A 26,148-nucleotide genomic window follows, 5' to 3' on the forward strand; every position below is an offset into this window, starting at 1 on the left:
TTCCAGCAGCTCTTCGGAGGCATGGATTGGAACTGGGAACTGCAGGGCCACATTCCCACGGCCCTGGTGGTGAAGCATGGGGCTAGGTGAAAACTGCCCTCTCTACCCCACGAGGACTTGAATCTTAATTAAAGGAGAAGAACAAAGTATCTGGAAGATCATCATTTCATACAGCCTAACCAGCCTGGCTTCAAAAAAAGGAAAATCACATCTCACATTGAATTCCTTGAACATGTCAAGGTTTGTAAAGGGAGATAGTATCTTTTATTAGACCAATTGATATAGCTGGAAAAAACAGACAAGCTTTCAGGCACAGAAACACTCGTATGTTTTTTTCCAGCTGTATCAGTTGGTCTAATAAAAAGTTATTACCTCTGCCCACAAATCTTATTTCACTTAATCCTTAGATCATCACAGTCACAGCAAAACGACTTGAAAATGTCAGTAAGGAATGGAAAAAAGGAGAAGTATTTGACACAATTCATTTAGACTTTTTAAAGTTCTTCAGCCAGACTGTGAGCTTCTACTAAAGCTAAGCAGGTACAGGGTGAGATCTGGTGCCTTGGGTAAAAGGTATTCCTGGAAGGCTTAAAACTTTTGGGTTACACGGTCAATTTTCATCACGGCAAAGTGTTAACGGTGTAGTTTGTGGCGTGGCGCAGTTTTTCACTGTAGCAGCAGAAAAAATGGGTGACAATGATTTAGGCTAATGAGGATGAGTGAAGATTGGGAGGAATGTCAGAGATACCAGCAGAATACGGGCAAAACGGACAAATCACCGGAGAACAGAATGTTTATTTAACACCTGGCGTTAAACCCAGGTCTATTTACAATCAGTCTGTCCAGCCGAGAAAGGGACTGGGGTTGTGTCGGTGGAAATCCGTGCACAACTCACGCTTGGGAGGCGTGTGTGTAATGCTGGTTGTGCGACCCCCGGGCCTGCCTCCCGTGGGCCTGCCTCCCGTCTGGAACCGGCGTTGGAGAGCTGGGGACCGGGCCCGGCACCAGAGGCCGTGAGGAGACCCGGCACCGGCGTCTGCGAGGAGACAGAGCCCCACGGCTGGGGCTTTGCGGGGCTCCGGAGCTCGGTGGTGGCTCCGGTGTATGAAGAGCCGGACGCCGGTGCGGTGGAACGCTGACAGCCCGGCGCTCACAGGGCCCGCGGGACCGGCAAGCGGCGGCGCCGTTAGTCAGGCCGAGGCTTACGGTCGCTAAGGGCCCGGTGCGGGCACGGTTACCGGGGCGCGCCCCGCCGCCCCCCGCGGCGCGGCCGGGGAAGGGGGCGGCCGCGGCGGGGCCCACACACGGGGCGGGGACGGCACCGGCGGGCCGGGCCGGGCGTCGCGGCGAGGCCGTGGCGGGGCGGCGGGGGCGGGCTGTCCGCCGGAAGCACCGGCGGCGGCGCATGGAGGCCGAGGCGGAGCGGGCGGAGGCGCCGCGGCGGGGGGGCGTCGCTGGGGTGAGCGGGCCCGGGCGGCGGCGAGGCCGGGCCCGCGCTGGCCGTTAACGGCGGCGGGTGCGCGAGCGGCCGCCTCAGGGCCGGGCCCGGTGTCCCTGGGCGGGGGCTGGGGTTTAACCGCGGCCCGGCCGGGGGAGCCTCGGGGCCGGCAGCCCCCGTGGCGCGGCGGCGGAGGGCGGGGAAGCGGCGGCGGCCGTCCCGGGAGGCCTGGCCGGGGCTCCCCGTGGGTCTGGCCGCGGGGCCGCCGTGCGGCGGGCGGGGCTGTGCCGGGCACCGGCGGCGGGCGCTGCTCGGCGGCGCCGAGGGGAGCGCGGCGCCGGGCGGGGGCTCGGCCGCGCCGCGGAGCTGCCGTTCGCGTCCCCCCGGCTGCCAGGCGCTTCTGTCGGTAACCGTGTGCCCTCTGCTCCTTTGCGTTTCCCCCGCACTGCAGGTGCTAAAGATGGGCCGTCGAGCCCACCAGGAATTCTTTCCAGATGAAAATCTCAGCAGGAAGAATTGCCCGGCTGCTTCTCCGGGAGAGGTGGGTGTCCCGGCAGGGGAACGTGTCTGTAGCCCTGCTGGGGTCTCCAGCGGGGGGTTCTCTGTTTCTTCTGAGAGCCCTTCCCTCGGGGCTGCGCAGCCCTCTGAAGTTTGTCCTTAGCGCTGGGACCCAGGTGACTGTCCCCTTCCTGGTGTTGCCCTCTGTGCGATGTGTAGTTTTCGCACAGGCTCATGTCTGGGGCTAGGGCTTCTCATGTGTGAAGCGTGGAGGGTAGCATCAAACAGGGCTTGGGGCCTCTCCCTCCTGTACGTGCCTATCTTCCGTGGGAGAGCAGGCCCATCATTTTGTGACCAGTTGCGCCACCATCTATGGTAGCAAGGTAAGCAGATGCCATACTTTTGCAATTTGCTTGTGCTAGAGCCGGAGTACAGTATCTGAGATGGTCACTATCAGGTTCGTGTAGTGACACTCGTTTTCCTTTCCTCCCCGCGCAGGCTACAGAGGTCATGCTAGGAGCCAGCTTTGCAACATCTGAGGCTTTGTCTTGTGGGTAATATATGCAAACTCTGTTCCCGCTTGGCTTTGGAGAAAAACTTTTGTTCAGAGTGTGTTCTGTCAGCACATCTTCAAAAAGTAGAAGATGGTCTGGAACACACTTTCATGGGAAAGTGAGGTAACATCCTCCGGTGCCCAGAAAGATGAATCCTAAGCCCTTTTGATTCACTTTCTTGCTTAGCACTGCAGAATGCTCAAATTCCACCTGTGAGTTTGCTCTCTGATGTTAGCATGGCTTCTCCACAGGCATCTGCTGCAGGAAGAAGCACCTGTGACATACAGATTTGGCCCCCTGACACCTTCAGGTGGAAAAAAGGGCCATTAGACTTCTGCTTTATTGACAGTGGTATTTGTTTAAATGAGGTAATACTTAGCTTTTTGCAATGCCAGTCATGGTCTCCAGTGTACCATGTCCTTGGCATCTTTAAATTGCAAACCCGCTGGCCACCCTGATACCAACCGTGTTTCAGACTACGGTGCTCAGAGCCCTGGAACCTTCTGTCGTGGAAGTGGCTACTCCCTGATCCTCTGTGCAGTGCCAAAACCCGCCTGTTACACCGAGTAACTGTGTCTGCCGTAATGGTTTTGTGGGAGGATGTTTCCTTGGAGTCCCTGTGATGCTGTTGGAAATACACTCTTAAGGCTTAGTTTACAAGGCTTAGCTTAGCTTACTGTTCACCTCCCAGAACAGGCTTTTTTTCTGGAGAAAGTATTCTCTTTTCTCTTGATAGGCAAAATGGAGAATCATCTCCCAGCTATGCGTTCTCCCCTCCCCGGGTATGCACTAAGAGTTCAGGAGGGATTCTGTGAAGGTGTTTGCGGAAGGCGTAACGTAAGAAATTGAAATAACCATGGGCCTCATAGGTAAAGAAAGTCTTAAAGAAACCAGCTGGTGGTTCAAATGGGTGTAATCATTGGTTAGCCTCCAGATTAGGGTGGCTCACTGTCAGATTGTTCTCTTACTGGAACTGGCCGTCCTAGTTCATGGACGGATTCCCTGGTTAGAAGGAGACCAGGGTGTGATGCAGGAGTACAGCTGACTGACTGTAACTTACTGCAGTTGTACTTGGTGTGTCTTGCAGCACAGCCATTATAATAGGTGGGAAGGGGTCACAAAGGCTCCAGTCCGTGGGCACCCCTGGAGACAACTAAGAAATAGTTACAATCTTCTGTTTGAAAGGAGCGAGCTTTTCAGCAGAAGAAGGGTGAGGCCTTCCACGCCTTACAAGATTCAAATATGTTATTACTGGATCTTAACCACAAGGAAGAATCATTTGTGTCAATAGTCTCCGTTCAGACAGTTCTTTGTTGCTAAATGTTGCTGTTAACTAAAAACCTTGGAGCTACTGGAGAAGAGACAAAATCCACTATAAACAATCCTCAGCCTTTTCCTTTGCTCCAGTGTTGGAGGCTTCTCATACGTGTTTGTATTTGATACCAAAGCGAGCATTTAATAGAACTAATGTTGGTTTTTCCTTCACCCTAGATTGGCAATCACCTTTTCTGGGAGCTTGGCCTTGGCTTGCCTCCAGGTGGGGGGGGTCAGCTGTTACAACGGGTGTCTCATTCAGCCATCTGGTCATCTTGAAACCTTTTCAGGGAACCTTCCCAAAAGAAATGCAAAATTAAAAGAACAGTACTTTTTTTAATGGAACTGGCAGTAGTAGCGGAGGCCCCACCTGATTAATTTCAGCATAGGAGGTTTTATTCTTATTACTGATTTTGAAGACAGAGGATTTTGTCTTAAACCTTTGCTGTATTCACACCTTCATGTGCAGTTTCACGTTCAGGGTGGTGATTCTGTGCTCAGTACTTCCTCAGAGTTTTAAAACTGTTCTAAGATTCGCCTCTACTTTTGTTACTTTTTTAAATTCCATGTCAATCCACCAAGTTTCCACCCAGCTCAAATTTCTGGTATGAACGTACCGTTTGTGCAGTTGTTCTGGTCTTTTTGTGACACTGAGAACCATCCGGGAAGCGTTCTCCAGTCAGAGCAGCTTGCTTGAAGGAAGCAAAGAGTACCTGTCTGTCCATGTTTCAACATTTGGTATTATTACAAAGAAATTCTCTCTGAGGGGTGATCAGCTCGTTTTATGTAATTAAAACCATCTTTGTTTTGAAGTCGATAGGCAAGTCATCTGACTCGGAGCATAGATTTTACCACATTACTCCTGATCTCTCCTTGACCTGGATTCTGTCTTCCAAAAGAGACTCCAAGCAATGGTGCCTCTCCTCAACTGTGTTTCTCTCACAAATGTGTTGTTAAAACCTCCTTCCTTAGGGCACAGCTGCCATCTCCTGTGCCTTGTAGCCTCAACGTACTTCCCCCAAGCTCAAGTGTCTTTTCTGTGCCTGTTGTGTGTATGTGTCTCCCACAATAAGTTCCTTGACTACAGTGGTGTATCTCCAGTTCCTCTGCCCAAATCTGTATTTGCTAATTCCCATTCCTGTGTGGAATTATCTGCATTACCTTCAGATTTAGAACCCTTGTCCTCTCAAGGGGCTCGCTAAGGGTCACAAAGGTCACAGTCTGCCATCTGACATGCAGAGCATTCCTGCCTTTTCAGAAGTACAAGTACTAACAAACAACGCTGCAGCTATGTGTTATTTCATGAGGCAAGAAGGAACATGATTATTTGCTGTAATTGGTGCAGTCAGCATCCTCCTACAGCAATGGCTGCGCATGTTCCTGGCCTTTAGAGCTCCTTGGCAAATCGGCAGGCACTTCTTGGGCACCCAGGGGAATATGCTGTAAATGGGAATTCCTAGAGATAAATCTGCTTGCTGCATGCCAGGACTCCGCATTTCAAACATTCATTTTCAGAGGGGTAATGTGTCCATTTTTCCATTGGGAGGCCTTTCCCATCCCCTGGCTTGATGTGTTAACTTTTTACTCATCTTGATGCTATCAAGTTTCTGACAAAATTGGACAAACTTAAGCTGGTCGTGTTATTTGTATAATGGGAGGGGCCGATCACATAATGAGATCTGCTGAAGATCTTTGCTGTCCCATCTTACCAGGCCTTCTGGACACTTTTATAGAACAAAAGTCAAACTTTTTTCACGGCTCTAACATCAGTGCATCCAACAGCCTGAATGCTGGCTTGATGATATCCACCAAAAGAAGCTGTTTGGCCAGGTTTAGATCTCTTGAGGAGATTGATTTGGAAAGCTGAGTGGAAAAGCCATTTTTTTAAAATGTATCAGCAAATTTTTCCTTTTCTGTGTCTTCTCTCAGCAAGGGTGAACTATTTGCTGTTCTGTAAGAAATCAGTATGCATGAATATTAAGTTATCCTGTTTCCACAGTCTGTTTTCTCTTCATCCTACAGTGATGGGATTCCCCTGGGACCTTGTTCAAGACTTCCCTGGTTTCTACCTCTTGCAATCCCAGTGTGATGTTGCTGCTGTCTCTCTGGAAGCACTTTGTAGATCCTTGTGAGTGGAGATTGCTGTAATAGCCAGTGTGTCAGCCTGAAGGGTGAGGGTTTTCCAGGCTGTGTTGAGAATATCTCCATGCGGGTAGGACAGGATCACTTTCACTTTGTGTAGGGGTTTGCCCCAAAAAATCAGATTCTAAGTTCCCTGCTGGTTCTCTTCCCCACGTTTCACCACAGGCTGGGGAAAGGCTCTGTGCTTTCACTTCTGAAAATATGTTGTTCTTTTGTTGTCCTACCTGATATTTCTAAGCTTGCCTATGTACTTGTGGTCCGTGGGTGACAGTTAAAAAGTGAGCATTTCTGTGCTGTAAAAAAAATACCTTATTGAGGACAGATTCATGTAGACAGACAAAAGCTTGTGCCACCTCCACTGCATATTGGAAGGATATTAACACAGGTGAATTTTGCAAAGCACCTATTTGGACTTCCACCACCCAGCTTACAAACAGTCCTGGCAGTGATTCTTTAGGCTGACATCCAGGCATAGTTTAGATAGGACTTGGTTATTTAACCCAAGTGAATAAACAACTGTAAATCAATCGCTGAGGGTGAAATCCATGTGGCAGATTGCTCAAAGTAGTGGTTATTTAAATGCTTTTCTAACATGTGTTGTCCAGCTGGATTTCCTTCTGTGCTACTGCGAGTTCTGTACCACTTGGGCTCCATACATTCAGAGAAGCTTAGGTCATGTTGGGCCCCACAGAAGCCTTACTGCTCTTGGGGGTGTGAAGTCGTTGGTCCCTGGCTGACAGATACACACTTCCAATAGATTCTACCAGTTGGCTAAATCTGATCTCTTTCACACTGATCACTGATAGGGACACTTCTGTACCCCAGCTGCCCTAAGCTGCATGTAGCTTCCCTCTGCTGCTGTCATGGTAAGACCTGTAAGACCAGATGACAGCACAGACACGAAGTCAACTCAGATACCAAACTCCTTTAATCAGAGATACATGCAATTTATGAATCACATGGCTTCCCTCTTCCACAGGGGAGATGATGCAGTCCAGAAGAAAAGTCGGGTGGGTTAACGTAGTGTTTCTAGCCATCCTGTGCAGGGTCACGAGATACCCTAGATTTTTCTCCCTGAGTGATTCTAAACACTGTCTTTTCTAGGACAGCATAGAGTTTACCAAGTTGTTAACTGCCTCCTCCTTGCATTTGGTACCTAACAACTGGTTTTTGCCACTGCTCGTACTGGCAGTCTGCTCATCAGAAAGGTTCTCAACCAGTTTGCAGCTTTTGTAGTGATTAACAGGCTGCTTTCCTTGAGTTACTCATCTACCCCATAACTAAGCTACTCCCTTATACTATGTGGTTAGCTAAAGTTCATCTACTAAAGCTAATATGGTTGTCAGCTACGCCTGTCTTATGCTAACAGCTACAGCTCCTGCTCTTAGTGGAAGATCTCAGGTTGCCTTGAGAAACAGCTCCTGAAAAAAGGGCTGCAGCCTGCTACAGTATATAACGCCAATTTCTGGTCTCTGGCATGGTTGCAGAGCCTATCCATACAAATCTTTCTAGCATTGTACACACCTGAATAATCTGGGTTTTCTTGAGTTATATGGAGAAGGAACTAAGTCTGTTCTCATTCTCAGTTGGAGGTATTCATTTTCTTTAGTACGCATTTCAAGGTCTGATGGTTGGCAGACTTTCCTGCTGTTGCAGTCAAACAGACCTGCTTTATAGCGTCACAGTTGGTATGTGCATGGACTGTGGATATAACATCTTACAACAGTGGGATCAACTTTGTACGTTGTTCAAGTGAATAAGGTTGCAAAGCGTGTGCTGCAGGACAGCCATTCATGTCAATCTTCAAGCTATTTTGTGCATTCTTCCTTTTAACTTCTTTCTCTGTTTTTCCCTCCTGATCCTTCTAGGATGAAGACCCTGAGGAAAAGGTTGACCGTGTAAGACTAGAGGCTTTCTAGGTAGATGCTGGCTTCTCTGAAGGGGACTAGGAGGACTAACCTAATCAAGGAGACTACCTTAAGTGGAGACTCTTGTATTGGAGAATAAGACAAAGTTTGCCTCAGATGCAATGCCTTTCCTGCATCCTCTGTCCTATTGCTGTCAGGTTTTTTTATTGTCTTTTGTAACAGCTGCTCTTACCAGCTGCTGCATCTTGTTCTAAGGTCACAGATGTATATGTGGCCATTAGGAAAGACACTTTATTTTCATTTAAAAGTCAGGGCGGCAATTAGCTTGTAGAGTACAAAACCTGACTGAGCCTGGATTTGCTGTCCAGTATGGTTAACTTGCTCCCACAACAGGAAAACTTGTCTTCAGAGATAATGAAGTCTTGCTGGTGCCCCAGAGGAGAAAGCCAGCCACTAGTAACAAGGATGTGTGCCTTTGTATTTTCTATGGGTTTTTCCTTTTTACTGGACCAGCACTGGAATGCTAGCGTCTGTGGTTGATAGGATGGCATAGTGCTTCTTACCAGGCTCCTGTTACACAGAGAAAAGGAATACACATGTCCTTTCTCATCCTGCAGCAAAGCTAAAGTACATCTCAACGTTCATTTGGCATTAGAAGCCAGGGTGGTGCTGTTCAGAACAACCTGAGAACTGGCACCTGTTTCTGGTAAAGTCTGTGAGCTAATTGTTTTGTACTCTTCCTATCCATGGCATTGGTGTTGGCCAGTTTTTCCTGGCTAGAGTTGCTCTCTGTATATGCTAGACAATTAAAGTATCCTCTCCCATACTCTTTATTCCTTCTGCTGAAGAGCCAGTCCAGCGTTGGTAGCATAGTAGATTCCTCTGTGAAATTTAAAGCCCATAAAAGAAACCCCTATCACCCATCTCATTAATTCTGGCCTCAGAAGGGGACGCTCATCACAAGGTGTCAAGACTATTCAGATTATCTCAGTTTTCTCTTGGTACTGCTAGAGATTGTATTGTAGGAAAGATCCACTGGGTTTATTCGTCAGTGATGGATGACTCAGGACTATGCCCAGAGCACTTTTCCATTTATCAGGCAAAGAGACCTTCCACTGATGGGTATAGTTTTGGGGACTGGTTACCCAATAGAAATTTTTCCTGATAATTGATCTAAACTTCCCCCCGCCCCCACTGGAACCAATCCTTATAGTCATTTCACTGGAACTAATTCTACCTCCATACAGTGCCCTAAATCATTGATTCCCAAGGTCTGCTGTACTGAGTGGTGGCTGGTCACATGCCACAGGCGGCTTCTTGCTCCTGGCTGCTAAATTTCATTAAAATAACTAAACTGATGTGACTCTTCCACATGAGCAATTGTTGTTGCTTCAGGGATGTTATGCAATGGTGCCTGGCAAGGAGATTTTCCTTGGTATGAAGCGATCCCTGCTTTGAAACCCCTCTTGTCTGGCTAATTCCTGCACCCTTTATTCAGGCTTATGCTCTTAAGCATCACGGTCACACTTTATAGTATTTTTCCTTTTGTAAATGCCTGTGAAAGGTAACAAAACGGTTAACTGAGCATTCAGAAATCTGACTGGTCAGTAAGCTACTCGTAACTTACAGTACTATATGCTTACAAACTTCTGTTAATTGTATCCTAAGTCTCTTCCAAACCAGTTATTAGCGGAGCTTTATATTATAAAGTGTGATCCAAAACTTGTTGCAGTATATCCCTCCCTTAGTCATTGCCTGGCCAAGCTGAAATACTTGGCTCCTTGAATCATTTGTCCGAAGTTGGCCCCTTCGTCCCCCTGATGGCTCATGTAACCCTTCTCTGAACTCCCTTTGGGCTGAGCTGAGTGTTACAATCTGAACTCTTCCTGGATTTGGTCCCTTTCCTCTTGCTGTGCTGAAGATACTTTGTGGCTGCCTGAATACTAGCAAACAGCCCCATCTGGGCCGTCAGTGTGAAGGTACCTGCTGAAGTCCTGCCCTCCAGCCATCTTCCTGCTCTGAGACTTGTTTTGCATCCCTTGGCAAACCGCTCATCTTGGATCTGAATTTTTGCCAGTTGAATCACTCATTTGGCTGCACCTTCCAAGGCAGCCTGGGACATTTAGCCAAAGGCTGTAAGGCTGATCAATAGTATAATAAAGGGTGTATCCTAATATCTGAGTTAATTTGCAGAGGCAGAATAGGCAGGAGGAGTATGAACGTGGTTGTGAGCCAAGATTTTGCTGGGTTCTTTTCCTGCATTTGCCACGCAATTGCTCTGGGGCCTTGGAGAAGTTCCTCTTCTAGTTTGCTTTAGTCCCTGTCTGAAAGGAGGGCTAGAACTTTATGCAGAAGAACCGTGGGGATTCCCTAAACGCAGATCCACAGGGCAATTGAGATGCCTTATCCTCGCAGCAAAATCCACAGCCTGTGTTAGGTGCCTGTGTAGTATGTAGACAATGTCAGGATGGCTGGGGACCCAGTGTGTCTGAAGCCCTGTCCTTCGGTGGCGTTATGGCCCCACTGGGGTGGCTCTGGGACCGCGTGTCCCTGCACTAGCAGTGATCCTGATCCCTGTGCTGTGTTTTGTAGCCTTCAGCAGTGGAGCAGGGCTTTTCCTTGCCTTTGGGGACCTCCAGGGATGGAGGTGTTAATTTTGATGTTGAAGCCACGTGCTTTATACAACTTTTAAACCCACCATCTCCTTTCCAAACTGGAAGGTGCTGATTTTATTGTCCTCTTCCTCCTAAAAAAATGTATCAAATAATGTTTTCTACCTCCCTGGAGAATATTATATATTATGACAAAGCTATGAGCTGTTCTGGGTCTGAGAGGGTTCAGTCCTTTTTCCTGAAGCACTCTGCTTTGCAAATGGGACTAAAAGAATTTTTGGGCTGCAGGGAAGGACTTTGTAACTGAAGGCAGCAACATTTCAGTGGGAAGGCATCTGTTCCAGTCCTCGTGAGTCCAGCTGGGACCTCATTCTCTAGTTGTGCTTAGGTAGACATGCTGTAGGCAGTCTCAAGGTCCTTCATGGACTAAAGCAGGGAGAGCATCTGATTTCTGACTCTTAGCTGGGTGGGTGCTGACCTGTGTGGCTCTATATCAGTCAAAGTTTGAGTGATGATATGCTTTAAGGCAGCAATAGCAAAGAGGATTTGAGGATCTGACCTTTCGAGAGGGGACAACTAAGGCTTTTTGTAGTTTTAGTTCCCAGTGCTTTTAAACCAACGTGGGTGGAAAAATGGGCTGTTGCTGTTTAAGAGATGATGTCAGGTACAATTGTTTTCAATGAATATTTATTGGAAGAACAACTAGCAAAAAAATAAGTACCTGAAATAGGAAGCTGGTTGTGGACTTGCGTTGCTAAGTTGCCCGGTTCAGTGGGGTGGTTTGAGTGAGTGTGTTTGAATCTTAAAATATAGTGCAGGATGATGCAGAGATCTCCTGGTGAGAAGCAACCTGCGCTCTGCCCGGGGAAGTACCAGCTGGTTACCAGAAGCACCCAAAGCTAGGCTGCTTCCAGATCTGAGCTGACTCACACGTATCCTGCTTGCAGGTGTGTCTGCACCTGTGGTGTAGACATGGCCTAGGGCTTGATATGATCTGGGCCTTTAATCAGAGCGGTGTTTTCCTGACCCAGTTCTTACCCTCACGCAGTGGTTGGCACCCAGCTCCAAACTCTCATTCCATTGTCTGGTCCGGTCTGGATCTGCACAGCAGCCAGCCCCCAAGGGTTCTTCCCCATGTTCCCTGACACTTAGAAACGTGTGACTGGGGAGCCCAGCGCTGGCTGCACTTAGCTGAGTGCTTACTGAAGGACCTTAATTTTGTAAAAGTAATCACAGTGGTTTAGGCACTGCCCAGCCACTCTAGTTCAGAGAGTTTATGACCTAAGAGGTTGTGTGTAATTGTAATGCCATCCCTTACAACCCGTTGTGTATCTACAGCTTGCATTGAAGTAAGATCTAGAGAGGGTTGGTGTGTGGCTGGGACAAGAATTTCCTATTCCCAAAGACCTTACGGTCTGAATGCATTGTTTTCCTCTAGCGTCCTGTTCTCCCGTGATCTTCAGCTTGCAGAAGGGCCCTCACCAGGGGCTAGCTGCATTTTGTATGCAGCACGTTGCCAGGGTTTTGCCTTCTTAGGCATGGAGTTGGGAGTGGGGTGGATTGGCAGCAGATAGCTTTTGAAGCAACTGGCATCTCTGAGATCCTGGGAGGGTTCTCTGAAGCAGAATTTCCTGTAACTGTTGCATGTTGTGAATGCCCTCTCAGCTGCGTGTTTGTCCTGGGCTGAGCTGAATTTGTGATGTCCCAGAGTTTCTGTCATCTGTTTGGATTCCTGCATTGAGCTACTAAACACCCTCCACCGAAGGGAACCAGCATCCAAGGAAGCACTGACTTTTTTACCTGCTTCCATTTTACAGGGATTGCTGCTTTTTTTCCCAGTGGTCTTCTGGTTGCTTGTAGAAGTGCTTGGACTCCCAGCTTGTTCCTGGGGACCGCTGGGCTGGAAGTTGGCCAGATTCTCCAGGAGGAATCTCAAAAATGCGGCTGAACTTTTGTTCCCTAATTAGGCCAACTTCCCCAGTGTGAGCCCCAGCACTGCATGGGCTGGAGCTCCCCAAGGCCTTGCGCTGCCTCTCTCCCGTGCACCCCGAGTGGCTGGCTAGCAGGGCAGTTATTTCCAGCTTTCCGAGCTTATCTACTAGCCTTTTGATGACATCTACTAAAATAGCATTTCTAGTCAGCCATGTTTCCCAGCTTTTCCACCAGTATCCTTCCTGCTTGGCTACCTTGACGTGGATCAGGGACGATCCCATCGAAAACAATTTTATGAGGAGCTTTTCCTTTTCCGCACATTTATTCCATGCTTTGAGTATTCCTGGACCCACCTGAAGGCAGCAAAAGAACTGTAGGAGTGGTGGGGGTGGATGGGAGCGTGTCCGACAGGATGTAGCACAAGGTAGTAGCAAACTGTGTGAGGGGTGTTCGTGCCTGGGGGGGCTGGAGGGGCGCATCCCTGGAACTGCGGGTTGTGAGCGGGCTCTACCTGGTAACCCCTGGCTCAGAGAATCAGATTGTTGTGTGCTGGCCTTCACTGTTTTCACGCAGGGGAGGGCAGTAACTCTTGAGACAGGTTAAGGTGCCAAATCCGTGCCTGCAATATGACAGTTTTCCTGGCAGGCGCACGTGTAAGCTGACTGGGTAGCTGCCGTTGGTTGAGGGAAGAAATTCTTGATAGCTCTTTAACGGTACGAGCTGCTGCTTTACCTGCTGATGCCAGAGAATATGTGAAGCCCCCTGAGAACTTTTTCTGTCTTGATAGCACTTTCCCTAGTAAAGGAAGGTCAGTGACCATTAGAGAAGGACAGTTTGGGGATGAAATGGAAATCCGGTGTTTTCTGCTAGGCATTTAAGACATGCAGAAATCCTTGGGAGGGTATTCATTAAAATCAGATGCACTGCTTGAACCATCCGTGGACATGATAAAGAGGGCTAGCAGAGATGGGTTGTTCTTTGCAAAAAACCGAGGCTTTGATCTGGGAATTGAACCCTTTTTGATATCATATATGCTCTGAGATCGGTATAGATTGTAAGCGTTACGTGGCTGCTCAGAGACAGTGGGGTTATTTGACTTACAGCTCCTTAATTGGCAGCAGTCAAAACTAATTCATCAGGCCTGTTTGTGGAGATTTGCTTTTCCTCGGTCAGGGGAGCCTCAGGCAACGTGCTGGAGAAGAGGAAAGTCGAGACTGGCCATACTTCTTTCTTTCCGCTCCATGGTCAATACTGGATAAAAACAAGGCACCTACATACTGTACAAAATCTCACAGTGTTTGTATATTGAGCAGAACATAGATCCTGCACATTTTAGGAGATGTAGTGTATATATATATATATATGACAGAAAAATTATGCGTCCTCTGTTGCGCACTGTCAATGTCATTTGAGTCCCTGCTTCCCTGCACAGAGTGCTCACAGTTTCAAAGGAGTTGTTATGTTGATGAAGGTAAATTAATCTGTATTTCCAGACCCACCTGAGAATCTGAGGGACCCCGTATGCCCATAATCTGCCTGTGTCGTGGTAGGTCCTAAAAGAAACTGCTGGACCCTCCCTCAGGATCCAGAGTCACACAGGGTAGTTGCTTCCATGAGGGAAGCAGCATCCAACTAGCTACCTCCAGAACTGCAGACATGATCTGACAAGTAGCCTGGAAATTTCTGCCTTAATGGGGAAGCCAAATTGGAATTCTACATCTGTCTGATAAGAAAGGCCCTGACTACATATAAAGAAGAAGGTAGAGTTCCTACTTTAATGCAGGTGAGATGGAATTCAGGCCAGTCATTTTTCAAAGGGAGAGATAAAATACTGATCATGGTGGTAGTATGAAAGCGTTGGTGAGGAGTGTGGCCTAAGAAATACCGGAAAAGTGCCTTCACAAAAATGGTGAACTAGATCTCTAGAAAAAATAAAATAAAAGGCTCAGACCATTGGCAGTGTTCCTTGGAAAAGGGACGATCTGCAGAAACTAAGGTAGAGGACTTCTGGAGATAAACAACTGACAAAACTTAAGCGGAAAAGCAAACCACAGCAAGCAAGAGGTTAGTTGCGTTAGAAGTGAAAGAGACTGAGCAGCAAGAGCCAAGAGACAGCACTTGTCAGGAGCTGGTGGCATCTCAAGTGTTTTGAACACCAGGCTGTTTGGGTGTATAGCTCAGCCTTGCATTCAGGAACGTACATAAAAATCTTATCCAAGATACAACACATAGGTACCAACAGGTTCTGATCATTTCAAGCCCCCAGCCTTTCTCACCAAAAAGGTGTGTTCAGGAGCACACTTGCTCCATTACAGAGGAACGATATCCTCTGTTTCGGATCTGCTTCATCTGGGGTTGACGTTCTTCCTACTTTCTGCCTCAAGTTCTTGCTTGCAGCTGCAATGTCCCTACCTGTCACCATCTTATGGCAATGCACAACATTGCATTCTCAATTGTTAAATTATGCTGAGGTTTTGGAAATGTGAAAGTATATGAAGGTAAGTTTATTTACTTGACAAAAATGCATGTGGCATGTGACCTTATTGCTGCGCTTTCCAGGCAACTAGCAAAGAAAAGCTATTTATCCTCAGCTGACAGTTAACATTGCCTTTCCTGTTACTAGTGCTCCTGTAGGCACTTCAAAAAGAATTACCTGATTTATTGCAAGAGGAATAAAAGACCTGTAGGTATATGTGAGGTGTTTGTCAGGGTCTGACAGACATTCAGGGTTGCCTGGTGTGTATGATCAATGGGAAGACGTTACAATATTGGCAAGACACTGGAATCAAACCCTTGGATGCCATGGGATCGTGCCCTGTGCAAAGACTGGGGCAGTCATTCTTGTCACCTTCTGATCTGGAGTGTCCTGCTTGAGATACCTTTGATCTGAAGGCTAGTTTTGATGAGGGAATTACGTTGCAGGTGCCATTGGAATGCCCTGGACTTGCCTTCAGCCTTACGACCCAGGTTCTTTGGTGACATTTGTGTAGCTCCGTGCACCTTTGCAAGGAGTTGTGAGGCTGCGTGTTGGGAACGTGGCCTGCTGGCTGCCAGAGGGACGGTGTCAGGGCAGGAGGGAGGGGGGTTGTTTGCACGGGAAGGATCGGTGTGGGAGGGAGTGTGTTTTTGGGGTAGGGGTGTGTGTGATGGGAATGGGGATGTTTACGTGGGCACGCACACCCATATGTGGTGTGTTTTTCCCCTTTTTCCTGGGCTCTGGGTGTGTCCAGATCAACTGAATTCAAAATGCTCCTTTTTTGGCACTGTAGCCTCTTCTCTGGTTTGGCATCTTAAGAATCTGGGGGAATCATTTAAAGATCAGAAAACTCCATTCACTTGGGCCCCTGAAGGCTTCACATTCTGTGACATGGTCATTCCAGTCGACTGAGCTCTGTCCCCTGCGGATGAGCCCGTATAAGGAGGCTGTTTCCTGCGTTCCGTGCTCCCTGCCTGTCCCTCTGCCCTCCTGTGCTCCCTTTGCCGAAGAAAGCTGGTATTTTGGGACTGCAGCTCCTGCCTCATTCCTGCTCCTTGTTTATTTTTGGAGGATGACTATTTTTGCTCCTATCGGGGAGCTATGCAGGGTCGTGCCCCCTCCCTGCAGCAGGCAGTGGCTGCCCCTGGCAGGGTCTCTTCAATTCCCACACTCACAAACAATGCTTCTGCTTCAAGAAATAAACACGGGAGACCCCTACCATCAGGGGTTAGTTCAACCCCTTCCTCATCTGTGGCAAGAGGTAATTTGGCTTTGGCTCAGAGTTGACCCCACCACACATGCAAGGTCCTCTCTGTCAAATCAAAAATCCTCATGAGTCACCCAGCTCATTCCCGTTCTTAATAAAAGCTGTGGGAGCCACCTGTGTCCCTCCCCCACCCCCATCATTCCAGCTTGGACTTCTTTGCAGTTACCTTTTTTCCCTGTTTTGGGACATCTTTTACCCAGTCATCTTTTCTCATGATCACAGGTCCCTGTAACCCATCTCTGGTGTCTCAATTGACTTTGTGTTGACTGGAGCTGGCTGTAATGTGTCTCTTCTCTTTATTAAAGGGTCCACCACCTAAACCCCCACGCCGGCAAGGAGGCTGGGCAGATGATCCTGTACTGGCATCTACCAAGTGAGTCCTCACCTTTTTCCTTACTAAGAGGGGCTTAGGCATGGATTAAGTGAACGTCACTAGTTGGACTTTTCTGTCACAGGCATTGGAACGGTTTTTCTGGATCTTATAGATGGCCTGTGTCTCCAATGTCATTGCAGCTCCTTCAAAGCATTTGAAATATTGCTCTTGCTTGGTTCCACTGGCTAATGCTCTTTATAAATTGGCCTGGTGGGGCTCAGAACTGTGTACATGTGCTGTCTGCCAGAGGCAGTGTATTCCTCACCTGGTACAGTAACTGGAAAGAGTCAAGAACATAATAAGCATGTTAAATGCAGGAACTGGGAGGGGAGGATTTGACTGGTTGCGTCCTTTCCAGGAGAGTGACACATGACAGTGCCCCACTGACAAGAATGCAATGATCAGTTCAGGATTTACTGATCAGCCTTGACAGTAAAGGTGAAATTTGTCAATGTGTATGTGTGTATGGGGTTATGGTATAACGGAGATGAATGAAGGTGGTCAGCGAGAAGAGATGGGAGGAAAAAAGTGTATAAAGTGTAGAGTGTAGGTTGAGAAGCCTGGTGTTTATGAAGGACACCTAAGGGAAAGGAAAAATCTGGGCATGGTAACAGAATGGTTATGAAAACTAAAGGACAGTTCAGACTGGGAGGAGATGACTTGGTTTCAAGCTCTTTTGTTATTTTTCAAGCTGTAAAGTTGTGCTGGTGTTGTATTTCCTATTCACAGAGCTGAAGGGCTCAGTCATGGAGTGGTGTGAGATTGCTTGTGTACATTTAGGCCTGTAGTAAGAGTATATATGTTTGGACATATACTTTGGAGGCATTCTGATTTATGGAAAAGTTACATATTTTCTTTCCTGGAACCCCGAGAATTCTGGAGGGGACATCCAGAAACCTGTTACATGGTCAGTATTTCTTGGGAAGTGAGCAAGGCGGTCTGTATTCTGGGGTAGCCTTTCGGGAAAACAGTACTTTTCTGGGAAAATCATCATTCTGTTTGTCTCTGAAGAATAAATCGGCTGAAAATCTGGAGACTGGACTAAAGCAAAGGAATAAAGATCTCAGCCTGAATTCCTTCTGTTCCTCTCCAGTTTAACTCTGATAATGGTATTAGTTTTCATAGGCTGGGTGCAGCTAGAAGTTGCCATTGCAAAGATGTACCTACCTCGGGGTTATAAAAGAAATGCCACCAGTGGTCCTGGATCTTCGTAGGACCCAGCAGAAGCTTTATGGAAGTGTGACAGCATAGAACACGGGTGAATTGCATTGTTTAGGAAAAAGAAATTATGTAATTGTTGGCTAGGTGAAGGACTGGATTGGAGGTGATACAGTTATTCAGGGCTGTGCCTAACGTGCCCTGAAGGACAGTGCACAGGTTCCTAATGTAACAGCACTGTGCCAGTGCTAATTTAGGGTGTTTTCCACTGTTTGCCATTAGCCTCATGAGATAGATCTGGAGCAGTAGCTGTCAGTGGTGCTTCTCCAGCATCCCAGTTGCGTGGTTTACAGATAGAGCAGGTGTCTGGAGTAGCTGCTTGTATGAGGTTGGACACAATTCAGCTGAAGAAGCAGAACAGGAGATGGAGGGCTGCAGACCATGCCACCTGTGAGACCCTGCAGATGGAACACGAGGTCAAGATGCGTCCCTTGCTCAGTCATGCATACAATATCATGTAATACCTGATGGTATTCCTTTCATTTGTGTTAAGAGCCTTTATTGAATTAATTTTGTGAAGGGGAGGTTTGTTCTGCCTTTATTTAGTCATGTGAGGTACAAGGATTTTGTACAACTAGTTCTCCTGTCTTTTCTTTCCTTCAGCTGTGTATTCTGCCCAAGCTGATCTCTCTCCTTCTCTCCCTTAAAAAAGTCTGAGATGTTGGCCTGTAAGGCTGTCTTTGTGACACATCCCAGAGTAAAGCTTTCATGTGAAAAGTCTGAGTCATCGGCTGATGTCATGCCACTGTTGCTGTAGCTCTGTTGTTTCTGTTTTCTCAGGCTCTATCTCCCCACAGCTTTTCAAACAATTTGACTCACTTTGGAAGCCCATCAAGTTAACTTGCTCCAGTTTCAGTAGTGTTGCTGTAGTTAGAATGACATGCTTCTATTGATATATCTGATGTAGGTATAAACACTTTTATGCCATTGTAACTGAGCCTACACTTGGGAACTGTAATGCTTTAAGTAATTTTGTTTTCAGAACTAACAGTGTTAAAATCTGGGATATTTTGTTTTTGTGGGTTTTTTTTTTTTTTTTACTTAGGAAGGATGAGCAGAGTGGCTACATTTACGTTTTCTGTGTTGAGTAAATATATTGTGGATCAGATGGGATACTGCAGCCACTTGTGCAATGTTCTTGTAGCTGTTTATGTGTTAGTCTCTCCCCATTTGAAGTCCAGGTTTTTAGTTCTGTTTCTGACAGATTCAGCCAGTTGCAACTGCACACTTGTTGCTTTTTCTGCAGGGATAATTAAAGTCTTTTCTGCTGTGTTTCTAGTTCAGAGTCTTCTCAATGTGGAATGATCACTTGAAATTGTTCTTTTTGTTTCCATTTTGGCACATGCTAGAGTAGAATTTAATTGACGACCTGTTTTTCTAACTTTGCTGCTCTGTCTTAGTCCCTTACCTGCCCAGCTCCTGTCATCCCTAGGTAAACTTGCAAATATTCTCACCATCTTGCTGATTCTTTACATCAGACTGCTGCTGTCTCAGACTGTTGTAAGATAGGAAGAGGAGGGGGGACCTTAAAGTTTTCCAGCCCATAATTAGTTTTGAAATCTTTGCACAGATGGTGTGCAAGTAAGATAAAGTATTTTATTATGAGTTCCCATAGCATTTACAAGTGTCAGATATTTAAATTCCTGAGAACTATCGAAGTGCGGTTGTTTACTGCTAAGTTTTCAAGTGTCAAGCATGGAAAGATTCCTTTGGACTCCCAGTACCTCTGTAGAACAGCTGTCATTGCTAGGAGTCACATTTTGTAAATCTGGATAATGATGAAGGCTGTAGTTAAGTGTCTGAGCAAACACTCAGACTGGTTCTCTGCAATCAGCAAATAAATGGTGCAGAGTAGTGACAGAAGAACCTTTTTTCTTTGCTGATGGGGACCTCTGCATCTGAATCTGCTGTATTTATTGAAATTTGTACTCAGAGAGAAGAATCAGTCTCCATGAGAAGAGGCAGTCCCATTGCTGCCCCAGCAATATTCTGGCCCCAGTATTAGAGGAAAGGGGACCAGCCAAGAACCAAAGGCAGCCACTTGGGGCCTAGTACCCTGCTGAGATTACGTAAATAATAGTAATTACAGCTGGATTTGCTACAGAAGCAGCTCTCTAACCACTGGATGGAGCCCAAGTGCCATTCTGAACGCTGTGCTGATGTCCTTAATGACATCGGTGTTGACACTTGTGACAAGCAAAGCAGAGGTTTATTGTCAGGTTATCTCATGCATCAGAAGGAAGAAACACAAAGTGCCTGCCAATGGGAAAAGGAAAAGGGAACTCAGTTTTGCATGCTGGTGAGGATTTGACACAGGAGAGGTGCTTCCAGGGTCCATTTAATCCCAGCTTCTGCTGATCTCATCTATCTGACTTCCCTGATAGAATTTCTTCCATTTTTCTCTCTATTAGTATCTTTATTTCTTTGCTTCTGTCAAAAATTAACTATCCCAGCTGAAACCAAGACAGCTTCTCGGGACACTTCCAGTTTACTTGGGTTCTTGATCCCTCTGGTTTTGCAGTCAACCCCTTAAAATTCATACAGTTCTGCAGACAGCAGCTAGGGTTGTTGTGGGAAAAAAGCACAGCTCGTTTCAGGTGGCCCTGCAAGCAAACACGAGTGCTGCTTTCAGAAGGAAGTTCCTTCCAGTGCCTGCACATGTACCTCCTTTCTTCTACAGGGATCGTGGCAGTTTAGCAACAGATGCTCCAGCTGCAACTAAAATGTCTTCTTTCTGGCTGATAGGTTATGCGGAGTTGGAATAATCAGGCTTTGTTTAGGAAAATGACCATGCTGAAGTATTTTGGAACAGAAGTGGTGGTGCAGTGTCCAGGAATAGATTTAACAGGAGGCAAATATTAAGGGCCCGTAGGAAGGGAGGGGGGATGCAGTCAGCGTGACCTTTAGAGCAGGGTAACCCAGCCTCTGTGTAGATACCACGTAGGGCTCCGGGGGGTGGGCAATGATGAGATTGCACCCTGGAGCTGGCGGAAAGTTATTTAAGAGATTAAGGGGGTTTATGATTCAAAGTCTCTAGAGGTAAGCAAAGTTTAAAACCTCCTGTTTCAAAAATACGGGCTTAAACTATCCTGTGGTGTATCTACACGAAATGACCCCTGAGAGTGCCTGTTTTATAGAACCTGTAGCCATCCCTGTCTTGCAAATGGGAGTAGTAAAGTGCTCGTGAGTTTCTCTGTCTGACATGGTAGGGGACACTTGTGTCATTGCTTCTGCCCTCCGCTCCCCGTCCAGCAGTGCCGAGGTAAATCTCAGGCTGGGCTTCCCTGTGACACTGCCGTGTCAGCAGCCTGGCTGCGGGGAAGATGGCAGGCTCACCCTGCATCTTCCAGCCATCTGTGGGTGTCCTCAGTGATGTGAAGAGCATAGCCACAAAGGATCAAGGCTGCCAAGTGAGGGGGCACAACTTAGAAGGAGAAGAAAGGAAAGGAAGTCTGATTAAGTTTTGTCTTGAAGTGTCTGTTTTTGGGTTTGTCCCTGCATTGATCTGCAAGGGAATGAGGCAAGTAATGGCCCCTTGGGGACCTTCAGGACTTTCCTCTCAATGTCAGCCGTCATTTTCAATCACCCTCTCCCTCCCAGCCATTAATTTTGGCCCAGGATCATGGGGACTTGTCCATCTATCACTCCTAATTGACACTAAATGATCTGTCAGTTTATTGATGAACGGCAGGAGTGGAATTGTCACAATATATTTTACTTTCTAACAACTCCTCCTGACAATTTTACCTTGTCCATCTCACTCTCCTCACATAAATCTCCATTGGCCTCTCATTCCTTCTCTTGGGCTGATCTGGTGCCAGCCGCCTCCATGCCATCGGCACGCATCAAGGACATCAAGATGGCGGTAAGCTGCAATGTGCAGGCCCAGGGTGGGTTTTTTTTTTTTCCTCTCCACCCCCCCACCTTTTTTTTTTTTTTTTTTAATAGGCTGGATGTTCCAGGAATGCTAACAGGCTCTTGTCCTCTTGTCCCTCCATGTCATTGCTGGGGTGAGCTCTCCTTGGTGTTTCTGTTTAGACTGAGTAAAGATAACTGGCAGAAAAAGGAAAGTCCCTAAAAGACAGAAGAGTCACCTGAGAATCCCTCAGTACCATGGCTGTGATGGAATTTTTTTTTCCTTTTAATCCTGCTTAGTGTGACTTGCAAGGGTTTCCTGCAAAGGGAAAATGCTAGACTTGTGCCCATTCCTGTGTCTTTGCAGTGCCCAAAGGAGCCTTTTTTCTTGTTTTTTCTTTTTCCTTCTTTCTTTCTTTTTTTTAAGGTAGACTTCTGTTTATATTGTCTCTTTTAGTTAAATTTTCTTTGACTTCTTTTTCCTGAAAGACACTGGGCAATGGAAGAAGGATTTCTTCCTTCCTTCTTTCCTTCCTACAATAGTAGGGTTGTAGCCTCTTGCTCCCCTAGAAAATGAAGCCTGCATGACAAAAACTGAGCAGGAGTGTGACGTTTCTGGTAACAGTCCATGTAAGCTGCTGAGGTGGCAGTGTGCTCAGGGTGAAGTCTCTTTGATCTTTTTGATTGAGGACAAAGCATCTTCCTTTCTTAGTTCTATTATCTCCAAGGAATTTACCAGCAAATTCAGGGGATATTATCCTTCCTGTCCCAAATACTTCTAGTTTAAAAAAGCAAAACCCTCATGAAAAAGACATGCAACTTGCAACCCTTTTGAGTCTGTCAAAGCCAAGGCTAAAAATTTGTCCGGCCTTTGTAGGTCACCTCTAATTTGGCTGTGAAGTCTAGCTTAATGCAGTTTACCCGTGGAAAGAGACCTAAGATGACCTGATCTACTTGCTTGGCCCTATTTCCCCCTCCCCCCATCCCCCTCCCCATATAACCCCTCTACTGTTCTCAAGTTCTTAATCCAAGTTCTTAAAATATCTTCTTTCAGAAGCTGTTGCTCTCAGATGACAGCACAAGGTGCCATTTAGCAATAAACACCTCGTTCTTTCTAGTGTTTTTCATTGAAATCGTTTCAGTGAGGCCCATCACAAGTAAAAAGTCTTTGGCCCGTTTCTTCTCTGTTGTGGGCTTTGAAGGAAAAAAAAAAAAAAAGAAAAAAAAAAAAAAGAAACATCCTTAGATACTTTTCCTTTGCGTTCTAGTTCTCCTTTAGCAGTCAGTTCTTCCATGTAACCATGAGGATCAGAAGTGTGCCCTTCCCTTTAAATGGAAACTGAAATGCTCCTGTAACCTCAAGAACCATTTGGTGTGAGAATTGGCCCCGGTGCTTACTGGAGACCAAAGATGTGATCTCTTGGACAGAAGCCCCCGTTCTCAGGGACCGAAGATGTGTGGCGGATACCTCTAGAAACTGCAGCGCTGTTTTCCCACACAGCAGGAATTTGTATTGAGTGTTGTTGTTTTTTCTGTTGCTCAGCAGGAGCTCTGAACAGCTCTGCTGGTCAGCTCTCCACCAGCGAGTGAGTGGGGGAGCCCTGGGAACATCTATTAGGGGGATGATGCAGTGAGTAGGCTGAGGTTCAGCGACCCCTGTGAACTCTCTGTCAGCTTGTTCTTTCGTGCCAGTTCCTGAAGTCCTGCTTTCCAGAGCTTTCCTCCTTTGTTGTCTCTGTTAAGAAAGCCCACGTATTAGGACATGAGGAGAAACACCACCACTTCAGGCTAGAGAATGGTTAGTGCCTCACAAGCCCACTTCAGCTGGCAGCACCTCAGATCCCGCTCCCAGAGCGTGCCCACTCATCCCAGCATCCTTCTCCCTCCAGTCTTCATGCTCTAGGGCGGTGTGTTCAATGTGTGGTCCAGGGAGCCTGTGAGGTGTCAGAAAGTGGAGAGTAGGACCATGACAATTTAAAAAAATATGCGTCTGCCCAAAACCCTGTTGTGGAGCTACAGATAGCCATGTGCCACAGGGCTTGGATGTGGAAGGCTGTGAGGTGACATCCAATGACAGAAGTAAAGGCTCATGGTAGTCCTCACTCTGCTGAAATCAATGGCAAAACTCGCCTTGATCTTAGGAGATGTGAAGATTGAACTCCCCGACTTAATCAAGGCAAATCTGGTTTTTCCAGGCTGCCACAGTCCAGGGAGAGAGGGAGGAAACTTAAAGTGGTCAGAGCCCAAAGGAAGGTGGTGCAATAGCTGAGAAGACACCCTGTGGTAGTGCTTTTCAGCATAGGCTGCAGTTCTGGTTTACATACATGTTTTTCTCTCCCCGTGCCTGAGCAAACAAGCAGTGACCAAGACCCACGCCTGGAGAGCCAGGAGAACTGATCACTGAGCGCTTGTGCGTCATACTGGATGTGTAACTTGGTTGTGCCTTAGGCTATCGAACAAGCTGCAACTCGTTGCTCACCACCCACTCGCTGTGGTGATGGGCACTCAAAAAATACTTGAGCAAGTGAGTACAATGTCCTTTTAATCTTCCTCCCTCAGGCCTAGACCTGAATTACAGTCTGTGCCCTAGAGGCAGAAGGCTTCATGTCTCGCTGCGGGCTGAGCCTTGGCATGGAGGTGGGCGCGGGTTGGGCTGGGGGCGCAGGGGATGGATGCCGGCCGGTGCGGGGGTTCCTGCACACACAGCCCACCTCGGCTCCCCCCTGCATCGCCCAGCTCTCTCAAAACAAAACAAAACCTCTCTCTGAAGGTCTGGACCTTCCATCTCACCCTTTTAGCAAGAGGGCAGCTGGAGGTGGCTTTTTGGTTCCACGTGATTCATGAAGAGCCGTGGGTCGAGACATGCCGGGCAACACGGTAACAGGCGGCCGTGGCGAAATCCTCTCCCCGCTGCCAGGGCTCGGCAAAACACCGAAAAGACCCTTCGGTCTCACCTAGCGGCGGTGCGCGTCCCCGGGGCAGCATCCCCGACCCCCCGGGGCAGCCCGTCTCCCCGGGGAGGCAGCCCCCCCCCCGGGCAGCCCCCCCTGGGTAGCCCCCCCCGGGGCAGCCCCCTGGCAGGCTGCAGGGGTGACCGCCCGGCAGCGCCGCCGCCCGCCTCCCTCCCCGCCCGGCGGCGGCCCGGCCCGGGGCCGCGGTCTCGGCGGGCGGCGGGGGCCGGGCACACGCCGCCGGGGCCGGCAGAGGGCGGCCGCGGCCCGGCAATGCTGCGGCGCCGGCGGCCCCGGTGAGCGCGGAGCAGCGCGGGCCCGGCGCACGGAGGCCCCTCGGCGGCGGGGCAAAGCGTCCCGCAGCGGCGGCCGGGCCGGGCTCCCGGCCATCCCCCTTCCGCGGCTGCCGCCCGCCGGTGTCAGCGCAGGCACGGCTGGCCCGGCGCCTCCCGGTTCTCTCGACCGAGCCACCGGAATTGCTCCTGCCGCCCGGCCTCACGCCTCCCCGGGCACACCGGGGAGAGCCTCGGACCTTGCGCGCTGGCCACCCGGCTGTGGCTCGGTGCAAGCGTGCGAGTGTGCCCAGGGCTCTCCTCGGCTCTGGGCATTGAAAGATTTCAAGGACGTTTCCCCCCATTCATCCCAGTTATGTCCCCTGCTAAAATAGGTTAACGGTGTCTAATTAACCACTGCACATTGTCATGCTGCATAAAGATAGCATCCTGGCTGTTCTCTGAGCCCTGCTACTTTATCTCCATTTAGATCTCCGTGGTAGTCCATTAAATGAGAAAGAAACAGTTTAACAGAGATGATGTCTACATTAGAACTGCCTTTCAGCCTTCAGCACAGAAGCTGCAGGCAGCTCTGAGGCAGCTCAGCTGTACCTTAGTGGGGGTGGGGGGGGAAAGCCTCGGTTTTGAGGTTAAACCCCGTCTCATTCATGTGGAGGGAGGATTCCTGCTGGCCAGAACTGCGCAAAGGCAATGCTCAAGTGCAAGATCAGGTCTATATCCTCTGTTCCAGGACGCAGCTAGGAGAGAAATAGGTGTTCTGTACCAGGAGTTACGTTACATGGGGTTTGTCAGGGTCTTCTGCCCATTTTCTCGGCTATTCAACACCTTGAAATAGAGAAGGGGTCAGCAGCTGATGAAAACCAGAGGGAATATTCTGGGGTTTTGGTTATATTTGGGAGCACAGACAGCCCTGCGGTAGAAGGGAGATTAAACGGGGCTGTCCAGGTGACAGAGTCGGTCCACGTTCTTTGGTCCTCCAGGTGCAATGGGTTTATCAGAAGAAACCAAAGAAACAAAGAAATGGAGGTATCACTGTCTTACAGACACTGGCGGTGACTGGTGCGCTGTAGGCATTTCTGAGCACTGCTCCCACGATTCTGTTGTTTTGTTTACCCGAACTTGAGCGAGTGTATCTATAGTTCAGAGAGAATTGTTCATTGTGGGTGCTTGTTGCTGCCCTCCTTGGGCTGTGCCTCCTGCTACAGTGAGCAACCAAACCAGGGCAGTGCACTTCTTGTTGCTGAGACCGTAAGAAGAGGGTAGGAAATCTGTCTGTGCTGGCTTGAGTTTACAGTCTGGTTTCTTCCATGCCTGCTTTTACTCATCACTAGAAAGCTGTTCCAGTGTGGTGAAAGAA

At 48.1% G+C, this 26,148-nt stretch overlaps 1 protein-coding gene across 8 annotated transcripts in view; it reads left to right on the forward strand.

The window, feature by feature from the left end:
• The first annotated feature begins 961 nt into the window (after positions 1-961).
• IFT43 (intraflagellar transport 43) overlaps positions 962-26,148 on the forward strand; it is a 44,825-nt gene continuing 19,638 nt past the window's right edge. The window contains exons 1-5 of one of the 8 annotated variants that reach the window (XM_040600547.1): positions 1,890-1,979; positions 5,827-5,932; positions 6,926-6,956; positions 7,815-7,844; positions 16,407-16,474. In XM_040600547.1, the coding sequence (XP_040456481.1) occupies positions 5,829-5,932; positions 6,926-6,956; positions 7,815-7,844; positions 16,407-16,474 (233 nt within the window). In that variant the 5' untranslated portion in view covers positions 1,890-1,979; positions 5,827-5,828. The other 7 variants (XM_040600549.1, XM_040600546.1, XM_040600550.1 and 4 more) reach the window with 7 other exon arrangements.

This window comes from Falco naumanni, chromosome 7 (assembly GCF_017639655.2).
Source record: "Falco naumanni isolate bFalNau1 chromosome 7, bFalNau1.pat, whole genome shotgun sequence".
Lineage (NCBI taxonomy): Eukaryota > Metazoa > Chordata > Aves > Falconiformes > Falconidae > Falco > Falco naumanni.